The following is a 12,128-nucleotide window of genomic DNA, read 5'->3' on the forward strand; positions in this document are numbered from 1 at the left end:
AAAATAAGTAAATCACCTATACGCTGACCCTATTTCCATATGTAATGGGGTAAGGGGAGGTAAAGTAGTAGGCTGCCCCCAATGCTAGGTTGAGTACAATTTTCGTGAAATACCTCCGACAATTATAAATTACCCACCGTGGGACTCGATAAATATATTAAATAAAAAATGACAAATGTAAGATTAATATATATTATATTGACCTAATCTAGCACCCACCAAATCTGGTTTTATCATTAGACTATTTTGCCAATTCATACGTGAAACAAGCAAAGCGAAGTAGTAAAGCGACGCATAACAGCACCGACTTTTACTTAAAATCTTCACATTCAAAAGCCTAAACTACTAAACCCTTGCCTTCACCTACTTTCTAATTCTATTTCTAAATTACATTCATTGAGGGGTGCCTCAGCTGATCCTATTTTCTAAATTGATTTTTATGTCATTATCATTAAAATATAAATCTATATTTTCTCTATAAATAACTATTGCTTTAAAACTCTGTTCCTTTTAATAAATCTGTAACTTATTAATGCTATCATTTAATAATGTTTAATTAATTAATTAATTATATTGTATGACGTTGATGTCAAAATTGGAAGACAGTGGCATTGAACATGGTGAGCTGTCGGCAAGCATAGTTTTCAACTCTCAAATATCATCGAATATAACATTATTTTATTCATACTGATTTTGTCTCTTATTTTTATAATATTCTAATATTATAAACTAATAATATTAAATACTTTTTTAAAAAATAATTATTAAAGCTTAAGGACTGCATAAACTAATAAACTATATACTTCGTTTATAATTTTCCTTTGAAATTGAAATCAATTAATATAATGAAGAGTTCATGTGTGATGATTAAGAATTTTTATTCTTTCCGGTAAAGGGGCCATATGTTTTCACTTAGTTGTCACTGTTTTTTGATGGTTTGATTTGTTTTTTTTCAAAGAAAATTGTAAGACCGATGATAATAAAAAATTATAATGTTAGAATTTAAAATTTAATTGTGTTGGCGAAAGAGAATATAATTATAAATTTCAAAATTTATATTTATCCGATTTTATCTTCTAAAAATATTATATCCATGGATGACATGTAAAGAATCCTTCAATAAAATTTGGAGCAACATGCATTGTGGTCCCAAAGACGTACCTAACCCATGCATACTCAAATTCAAAGAATCAAACCTGAATTGACTTGTGTTTTTAAATATTGTGAAAATTAACCTTCATTTTTTTTCAAAGTCTAAACATGGAATTCAGCGTACTATTTTGTCAACGAAAACATAATTAAAATTTGAATTTGGAAGATAGCTACAGAGGATGCTTCCTTTCGTAATTGGAGCAGTACATGATTTTAGCTGTCACAGAGGAAAATATAATCAAAAGCATTGACTTGGGATGAAGTGTGTAGTTTCCATGAATGTTGTTAACTCCAAACCATATCTATATCGAACGCGGTGATTGAATCTCGATTTAATTTGCAATATCAAAGAACCCGACGTTTAAAATGGTCCACATGAACCACCTGCAGTAACACATTATGGCCTCCTTTATACCGAAATATAACCGAAGTTGTCAGTAGGATGAATGGATGAGGAAGCATTCATATGCTTTCCTGGATATTTAACAAAGAAGAAAATGCAGAATATATATAATTAAGAATGAAGATTTCAAAGACATGGCAGGGAAAGTTTCCCATAGCTGGAGCATAAAGAGACTTCTGAAACTTAGATCCACTGCACTCCCCATTCTCAATGCAGGAACTAAAACTACTAGAGATGTTTGGGAAGCTGTTAGAGAAAAAAGAAACAAAGTTAATTGGCACAAAATCATTTGGTTCCCTTCTCACATACCAAAATTCAGTATGATCGCTTGGATGGACATCTTGGACAGATTTCCAACTCGGGAAAGATTGTCTCGGATGTGCATTGTCAATGATTGTAGATGTGTGCTATATAATGAGACTAATGAAACTAGGGACCATTTATTTTCTGAATGCAGCTTTGCTAAATCACTTTGGAGCTCCATTCTTAATCTTTCTCAACTGCATGTTCCACACATGACATGGGAAGAAAAGATTTGCTGGGCTAGTAAAGAATGGAAAGGTAAATCCCTTCTTACTACAATCTTGAAACTAGCTTGGACTTCGTTCATCTACTTGATATGGGAGGAGAGAAATAGAAGAATCTACCATCGTGGCTCCAGAGAAGTCGATCAAGTTCTGTCTTCCATCAAAGAGCTGGTCCGAATACAATTTAGAGGCAAAAATATCAATAGAATTGATAATGTTAATTGTATTCTATGCTATTATTGGGGCATTGACTAACCATTTTTGTTGTTAGTATTTGGTTCTCCCTTTAGGGATGTTTGTTGTAGCAACATTGCTCTTTTGGAAATAAAAGCTTACTTATCCAAAAAAAAAAAAAAAATCATAAACGAGTATGCGTCCAAAACTTAATGTACCAGTTCAGTTAAGCATCAGCTTAAGCTTTCTCATGTTAAAGAATCACCATTGATGACATAAAAATATGCCTTAGAAAAGCTTTAGTAAGGGTGCTATTGCTAATAAAAAATCGAGCAATATGTGACTGTAAGATCAGAATGGAAGGTGAAGTCAATGATCAGACTTCGGAAACTTTCATACCCTTAAAACGGAGAACATATTTCAGCAGACGCTTCTCAGGTCTTTTGTTAGTGGTACCGGCAGCACGTCAGCATCCTTCTCAGAATACGTTCGCCCTGACAAAGTTAGATGTAGAATTGGCAAGATATAGGAAGTCTCACAGATTAGAAGAATCCCAGCTTGCATATACAGCCCCGATGATTAGAAGAATCCCAGCTTGCATATACAGCCCCGATGATTTTATCATGCAGTATTGGTACAGAGCAAGCAATAATACCCCGGTCAAGACCTTTTAAGAAGAGTTCCCGACTGAAGTCCAAGGGGCAACCTCCTGCATCCTTTACAACACCACCAGCCTCTTCTACGATGACAACACCGGCAGCATGATCCCATATCTTCTCTTTGTACCCGAATCTTGCAAACTTTATAAAAACCTCGGCATCGCCCCAAGCTATTGCTGCATATTTTACCATGCTATGGACTCGCATAGGTTGGTTTCTGCCGTTAGAATGTATTGAAAGATGTATTAGGATCAAACAAGAAGATGGCCTCGTAAATACTATACAATTTCTAATCAATTTTCTAGATTATTCTTCTCAAACATTAACAGGAAGAAATGAACTAGGGGTGAAAATAATAGTAACACACTTGAGACCTATGCTGTTAGCAAGCCCCGCTGTAAACAAGTGGTTTGAATTTGCCTTTTCCACCGGTTCGCAAAAATTGCCAGTGATGGATCATCAACGGCAGAAGCCTGTACCAATGTAGCAGAATTTGGCCATTCAAATTTTGCATCCCCGTTGATCAATGGTAGCATCCATGCCCGACCACTTCCTCTCCTTGCATACATCACACATCCTTTTTGCAAAATTATCAGAAGATGGCGGAGCCTTTGGCATGGTTTGATTGCGCTGATGATTATAATTCAAGAAATCCTTTTTCATAGGGTAATTAGGGCAACCAAGAACTAACTTCCCATCCTCGATCAAGGCTAGCGCTACAGCATATTGGTCACCACGTACAAAACCCAATGTCCCATCAACGGGGTCCAGCACCCAATGTCTTCCGGTTGGCCCCCCCTGTTGAGTTGCACCGACTGATAGCCTCAAGGATTTGTGAAGTCTCGAGCGCTTTCTTTGGTCGCTGGAGACCATATTTTGGTGCTTCGGCTAAGCATTCATTCACAGTGTTGACAACAGCTGCAAGTAAACTTGCTGCATCAGACTTTGAGTGTTTGGACATCTTCTTCAGCAACAATGGACGCACTCTGACTTTCCAAGAATTCGGAAAGCAGCCAACTAACAGTTGCTTGGACACTCCAGTCTGTTAAGATAGAGATGATAAAAAAATCAATGAACGGATCCAAGTTTCACAAACACCTAGCAAATAATTAACATGATTAGATAAACAATACTCATCGAGTAAAAATGGGGCATAACAGATAAGTATATACGACATAAGTATGATGATCAGTTAAGAAACCATTTACTGTAATCCGCACTGCATTTCAAGTAATTTGTGAGAAAGTTTCATTCATGAAAGAAAAGGGGAAACAGAAAAAAAAAAGTGGAAAGCCAAATAATTTGTGAGGCTCCTCCTTTGTATTATCTTTAATGATTCAGTCAATTAAACCTCCAACAAGTGCATGTCTAAGCAATCAATTTCAATCATGTTCAAGCACCGACGCCTGCATTTCCATATACTAGCATACGACAAGCATGATTTGCAATCAGCATAATCTACAGCTGAACTCTCACGAATTTACTAATCAGTGTCCTAATCCCTTTCAATAGGAAAAATTCCACCCTGGCTTCCCCGACATATCTGTTTACTTGCATATAAATGAAAAAAGTTGCAACCTAGGATTCAACTATAAAACAGAATAAACAAGTGCTATTTTCATATTATCTGTGTTTAATTTCATAGGACCAGCTATGTACTTTTTCAATTAACAAGAGGTTTATGGAGTTCCTTTCCATTATTCACTAATGTCAATGAATCCGGACAAACTGCGATCGAAATATAACCAAAGGCCCTGGTTTCAGAACCAAACTGATCAGCTCAGAAATTAAAACTGAACAACCAGTTACAAACTTTACCTCATTTCCTAAGTTTGCACTTTAAAATCCATTCAGCAATACAGGAACAAAGTTCTCAACATTTTCCTTTTCAACAATGTATTTCCTTGGACAAAAATTACAGAAAGGAAGCACCAAAATGGCAATACTCAAACAACCTAATGAAAATTTTCCAATCATTCAAACAATAATAAAAGTTCCAATTTTTCTCTTATTTTTTCTTGCTTATACTAACTACCAAACAAACAATGGCCTGCATATACACCAATCAAAGACCACATTACAAATTCACACCCCCTAATCCCCAATTGAAAAACAAAAACAAAACAAACTCATTGTCAAGAGCCTCATTCAGATCAAACCCACCAAAGAAAGAGAGAAAAAAAAAGCACCACCAATAGAAGAAACCAAATGCCCCAAAATACTATAATTTGATGCAATAAAAAAGTACCTGCAATAGTAACAGGAGAATCATCATCCTTAGCCAAAACCTGTCGAGAAGCAGCAGAGACCAATCTTTGTTACACTTTCTGACATAAAAAACAAGCCATATGCACAATTCTAACAGCCAAATCCAACTCTTTTCCGTACTTGTCATTCCCCTCCGTCATGTGGGTAACAATCACAGCAAAACGAAAGAAAAAAAGAACCTTCCAAAGTTAACAGATTAAGGGGGAATTCGGCAGAGGCTCAGGGTATATTTTGTTGTCACTGTTTTTGACGTGTGCTTCAATGCAAAGGCATCAATGGCTTCAGCTTCCGGAGTTTTGGCTTTACAAAGTTCGTAACTTCAAATTAAACCAGTGAACCCCATTCTTAAGAAAAATAAGTGGTTCTATTTCCTCTTTTTAATTATTTTTTTATTGTGGGGTTGTTTGGTTTAAACTTTTTTAATGATTTTCGGGAAAAAATTCCTTTTTAAGCAACTTTGTCTTACCACGTCGGAAATTGATAAGGACCGTCCAATGTCATGAGACGTGATGGTGGCTGCTTCATATTGACTTCATTTTTGTATCCATTTCTGACTTTGCCCCATCAATATGAAAAGAAAAGAAGAAATATTAGAAAAAAAAACATGTTCCATTTAATCAAACCTCCCAACTTTTCCTTAAAGCAAATCATCAAACGTTATTGCCAATGGCAGTTGGACACTTGGGTTGAATTAAATGGATGTATCCAATGGCTGTCACTATTAGATATAGTTTGAATTTGAAGGATGGTTGAGGTTTCTTCCCCCCCCCCCTCTGTGTGGCTTGAAAATGGCGTGCTTTTGTTTCCCGTGGACCAAGTGCAGAAACCGATGAGCAGCAAGCCGGATGCCGGGACGTGCTCTCGGTGTGGAAAAGGAGCATGCGTCAGGGACATGAAATCGATAACCCAATTTTGTTATGTTCCATTCTAGTGCAGATCTTGGAATGATGTAATTTGTACATTTTGTGGAGATGCTCTTAAACCTTACAAATGAAGTTCAAAGTTTTTCTCTGTTGTCCTTTCTTTCATATATATACATTATTTGGTACACCAACATTAGTAGTTTTCAATTCAATAAACCGAGGTAAAAAATTTAACCGTAAATCCGTGATTAATAAACTTTGTATTTATTGTTGATGGTCCTCAAATTAGGTAACACTTTGACGGATTGATGGTGGTAGTGAATTTATCAATTGGTCAATTGCGATTCATCTCTTCTAATGAGGTGGAGGGTCACATTCTGACGACAAAAAATTGATAATACGATAAATTTAACCACAACAAAAAAGAAACTTTGATCCATGTAAACAAATGAAAACTATTTAAACATTTGGTTGAATTGTCAAAAGCAATTGAATTTATTCAAGAGGAATACATGGGAGAGTATGTTAAGTCTGGATAAGCCCTGTACGCGAGCTCTTAACAATTATTTATAAGAAACAAAGTATAAGTAGAGATTTATACGCAACTAGCTCAGTATATTATGTATTTAAACTCTGAAATCTCTCTCAGTTGCTCACCACATTAAGGTTTAGGTAAATAATCAATATGACAATTACGGCTGAGGTAACAGATCTGGATAGGAGGTTGTTCTGCAAAATTAAAAGCCCATGTTGTACATAATTAAAATCATATAAATATCCATGTTACTGGATATTGATACAAACAAGTGTTACATGTGTTGACGTTACTAACCCTTAGATTCTTGAACCATGCTGAAAGCGGAGACGAAGAGGGTGGAAGCGAGGAGAATGAATAATATCACAAATAAAGATTTCATTTTGGATAATATTATCACTAATCACTTAGTAGGCCAATATTTATAGGCCAATATATCAAGTGTGCACACTGCCTAAAATGAAAACCATACTACTTTTCAAAGATAATTGACAGAGAGAGGAGTGAAGAAATTTCCATGGCAGACAATGAATTCATGACCCATTTTTCTTGAAAAAAAGATGACAAAGAAAACCCTAGTATAACTGCGGTCTCTTTGGTTATATTCCCACACTTGGAAAAATATATATAGAAGAAATGGAGTGAAGAAAATTCAAAATGCTTGTACAAGTTTTTAGTAAAGAAATAAAATGAACACCACAATAATATTCATTATAATTTAAAATAATTGATATTTTTGTTATTTATCTATTAATTGATGTATTTATAATCTTACATCGTTGGACGAAATCAATCTATTTTTAAACTGTTAAATGATGCGTGTGAACGAAAATAATTTTTGTAGAAATTATGTACATGTTTGGTTATATAGATATTAGGCTATTAGCACAACAATAACTCACTTATTTCATAAGTTTTAAAATAAGTAATATATATACATACATATATAAAATACAAATTGTAATCTCATAGTCACAAAATACTAATTCTCACCATTCTCCTAAGAATTCAAGAGTGTAATTGGAGACTTTCAATTATACTAAATTCAACTAGATTCATAAATTATAATGATTATCTAAACTTACCACAATTATATAATTACACATAATTACACTAAATGATCGTAGGTAGAGTGGTAAATGTCTATAATATAAAATTATTAGTCACATGTTTTCCTCTCAGGTAATGATTTTTAGTTATTTTATTTAAATATTATTAGTCTGTATCAAAATGAAAATTTTTAAAAATACCCATATAAGAATATTAGGTTAAACCACCTAAACAAATACTCAATTTTTAAGACGCAAATGTCTTGGTAATCCGAAATAAAATCTTTTTAATTTGATCATCGTTATTAAGGAAATTTATTATTTTGATCACTCAAGCGTTAAATCTATAATGACAATTAATATTTTGGTTGAATTATCAAAAGGAATTAAATTTATTTAAGAGGAAACACTCTTTTTTTTTAGATACGTGGGAGAGTAGTTCAGTCCTAAGAAGCCATGGACACGAGCTATTAACAATTTTTTACTGCAACTTGCGAGGTATTATCTATTTTAACTCCAAAATATATCAATTTCCACCGGATTCAAGGTTCAAGTAAATAATCAATATGACAAAGACGGCGGGGACAAATCCCGATAGGAAGTCGATCTCCAAAATTAAAAGTCCATGTTATACATAACTAAAATAATTCATATATATATATATATATATATAATAAACATCCATGTAATTGGATATTAACACAACGAACTCAAGTTCTTTTCTACTTTAATTGGATATATATCTGTTGATGGAATATATATATATAACGATTTTTGACAATTTATCTCATCTGATTAAAATAGAGAATTGTGACTGGTGATTCTCTGAAGAACATAGAGAGTAAAAAAACTCGAAGAAATTATAAATATTTAGAGAGATTTTAAGAGAGAGATTTCCATCATTTAACCTTGTATGAAGGTTTATATACAAGCCTTTAGGGGGTGTTTGGATGGGGGAATGTGGGATTCCCATGGGAATGGAATCCACATTCCCCCGTTTGGTTAGCCCGGGAATCTCATTCCCGGTAATATAAGATTACCAATAGTGAATTTTTGGAGTATATTACCGGGAATGTCATTACATCCATTTCCTTAGGTATTGTTGGATTACCGGTGTTTTGGACTAAAATGCCCTTAAATTATTATTTTTCTTCCAAAAATATCATTCTTCTGTCAATGAATAATAAAAATTTTACGAAGGTTAAATTATAAATTTATCCTTAAATTATTTTAGATTTACAAAAAAAATCTATAATTAAAATTTTATATAAAGTTCAGGGGTTAAAATAAAATTTTACCCTTTCATTAAACCTTTTTTTATATAAAATTTTAGATTTATATAAAGTACAGGGGTTAAAATAAAATATTATGAATTTATATTTTTAAAGAAAAAATATAAATATTTTACAATTTGTAATATTATACAAATATATAATAAGGACAATTTGGTCAAATACACATTCCAATAATCTTTTATTCCTTTAACCAAACACGGTAATCTTACATTCCTGCTAAGCCAACCAAACACAAAATATAACATTCCTAGTAATCTTATTCCCTAGTAATCTTACATTCCTACTAAGCCAACCAAACACAAAATATAACATTCCCAGTAATCCTATTCCCTGGTAATCTTACATTCCCACTGGTAATCTTACATTCTGTGAACTAAACGCACCCTTAGTGTTAATGTTAGGCTTAGGACAACAATGACTATTTATAAGTTGGTAAGGTAAATAGATCTAATTGTCAAATAATAGATTTAACTGATAGATCATATGAGTCTGTCGTTGGTTATGTCAATAGATTGTAGTTGATTGAAGGATATAGAATTTCAAAGATTTATAGAAATTTCGAAGACTTGATAAAATAGTGACAACTAAAATGCGGTTTGCAAAAGAAATACAATAATACTGCTTATGTGTATAAAATCAACGAGAAATGTTATAAAAGTCTTAAATGTGTTGGTGTTACTTACTCTCGGGTTCCGTAACCATGCCGAAAGTGGAGAAAAAGACAGTGGAGAATGCATAATATCACAAATAAAGATTTCATTTTGGATAATATTATTACTAATCACTTTGTAGGCCAATGTTTACAGGCCAATATTTCAAGTGTGCACACTAAGTGGCTAAAATGAAGACCATACTACTTTTCAAAGATAATCGAGACCATATATTTCACAAGTCAACTATAAAGGGAGGAGTTCAAAAATTTCCATAGCAGAAAATGAACGCATGACCCATTTTTCTTAAAAAAAAGGCCAAATAAACGGGGACGAACCCACGTTATTTGTTTTAATTATTTTTTAAGATAATTTAATTTTAAAATTAGTGAAATTAAACTCTCAATCTCTTAATTTTTATTATTTAATTATATTGTAAGATCCTATTTGTTTTAAAATTAAATAACTTATTCTTTAATAATTCAATCTTAATTTCGTTCATCCAAGTAAACCCAAGTATAACTGCGGTCTCTTTGGTTTATTCTCTCGCTTGAAAAATTTAGAATTAACGGAGTGAAGAAAATTCAAAAAAACTAGCACAAAATTTTAGTAAAGGAGCAAAACGAATACCATAATAATACCAAATATAATTTAAAAGAAATGATATTTTAATTAGGGTAAATTATACAAATCATCACTCAACTTTCTTCTTACTTTTTAATGAGGCCTTTGGGTGTGATGTGCTGTGTATAATTTATTCTGATGAATGCAAAGTACTTTCCTTTTAAAAAAATTTATAATTTAAAACATTAAACATTGATTTTTTTGTCACTCTTAAGTTAATTTACTAACAGATTATGACATGTCATTTTAAATTAATTTTTTTTCGCTTGCTTAACTTTTCAACGCTCTAATTTTCACATTTTTTTCTCATTTAATTTACTAAACGTGATTCTTTGAAGTTTGGGGTCCCGACAAGTCAGTCTTTGGATATTGATATAGATGCTTCTTCTCCCTTTACTTGGACAATGAGGCAGATGAGTTCAAGTTGCAATTGAGAAATCACTTACCGTATGAATTTTAAATATAATATTGTGTAATTTATTTTTTTTCTCAGCAAATGAATTTATTACTATTTATTAATAAAAGGCAAAATATCTACATAAGGAAAGTACTAGCAAATCAAACTTATTCCTTCACCAAATCTCCACCACAATTTTTTTCCAAGCATCAGAGTCAAAGCATGCCTTTTTAGAAACTTGTAAAGTCAACTCCTTGCAAATCCACATCCGTCGGCAATGCCCATACCCTTCTAGAGAAGCAAAAACGATACACATAACCATTCCACGCCACATAAAACCAATACATTATATGACATGCAGGATAGATGTAAAATTTTATTTTTAGAATACAAATTTAAAAAATTATATTAGAATTATAAATTATAAAATTAAAAATTTTAAGAGGATGCATAATTAGATCATCAATAGAAAATATATTCTTCAATTCTTAAGAAAAGTGGTAAAAAATTATATAAGTATGAGAGTAATTTACATTCTTCTATTTTTATAAAAAAATAATATTAATATTATTATCTATTGTCGTGATTTTTTTACTGTGACACAACTAATACATAAAACTACAATTATTATTATAAATATTTAGATAAATTATATCACATGTCAATGTATTATTTTTTGACAAGAACATGTCAATGTATTATGAGTAAGTTTATAAGTGAATTATTATATTTCAAAAAATAAATGAACCATTCTGTTTATTGAATGTAACAATTATATTACTTTATCGTTAAGATTTTATTTACATTTTGTCTTACTTTTAACTTTGTAACCTCATTTTTCAGTTGAGTTATATTTTTAGATTTTATTTTTCATTTACCCTCACAATTTGCCAAGAAAAACACCAAGTCAATGATGAATTGATCTTGCATCAACATGTAAGAAATTTAAAAAGAACCAAAACAATTGATTCAACTAATATTGAGTGACCAAAATGTAAATTTACTCGTAATCTAAAATGTGAAACTACTCGTAGTGAATAACCAAAAATCTAAATTATCCCTCAAAAGCTAAAACTTAATGGTAAAATGACATAATTGTTAGAATCAATAAATAGAGTGATTTAGTTATAATTTTTTAAAATATAATTGATCCAATTATAAACATACTTACTTTACAATGACTTGTGATATAATTTACCTAAAATACTTTGCACATATATAAATAATTTTAAAGAAACTGATAAGTTATATAATTAAATCCTTCCACAATTACGATTTAACTGTGGGAAAAATAGAACGTTAAAGATAATAACTTAATATATGATTTGGAACCTTATATTATCATTCAATCTTTATTTAAGAATTTCACCTGAAATTTACTTTAATTATTATGCTAATACTATTCACAACGAATTAATGAGTGTGAGCATTCAATAATTAGTGCGGCAATGCATAGGTCCACTCCAGTGTGTGTATAAAGAACTAGTTATCTAGCTATCGAGCTTGTGCCTTCCTTGGTAGCTTGACTCAAC

The 12,128-nt window shown here is 31.9% G+C and overlaps 1 protein-coding gene and 2 pseudogenes across 1 annotated transcript; 2 read left to right on the forward strand and 1 right to left on the reverse strand.

Moving 5' to 3' along the window:
* The first annotated feature begins 1,689 nt into the window (after positions 1 to 1,689).
* LOC120160623 lies at positions 1,690 to 2,785 on the forward strand. The gene is made up of 2 exons (XM_039170993.1): positions 1,690 to 2,253; positions 2,684 to 2,785. Exons 1-2 carry the CDS (start codon positions 1,690 to 1,692, stop codon positions 2,783 to 2,785), a joined length of 666 nt encoding a protein of 221 aa, XP_039026924.1.
* LOC120160222 lies at positions 2,538 to 5,516 on the reverse strand (annotated as a pseudogene).
* Positions 5,517 to 5,971: 455 nt separating this feature from the next.
* Positions 5,972 to 6,239, forward strand: LOC120160525 (annotated as a pseudogene).
* Positions 6,240 to 12,128: the final 5,889 nt, after the last annotated feature.

Source organism: Hibiscus syriacus, unplaced genomic scaffold, assembly GCF_006381635.1.
Source record: "Hibiscus syriacus cultivar Baekdansim isolate YM2019G1 unplaced genomic scaffold, ASM638163v2 tig00111392_pilon, whole genome shotgun sequence".
Taxonomy (NCBI): Eukaryota; Viridiplantae; Streptophyta; class Magnoliopsida; order Malvales; family Malvaceae; genus Hibiscus; species Hibiscus syriacus.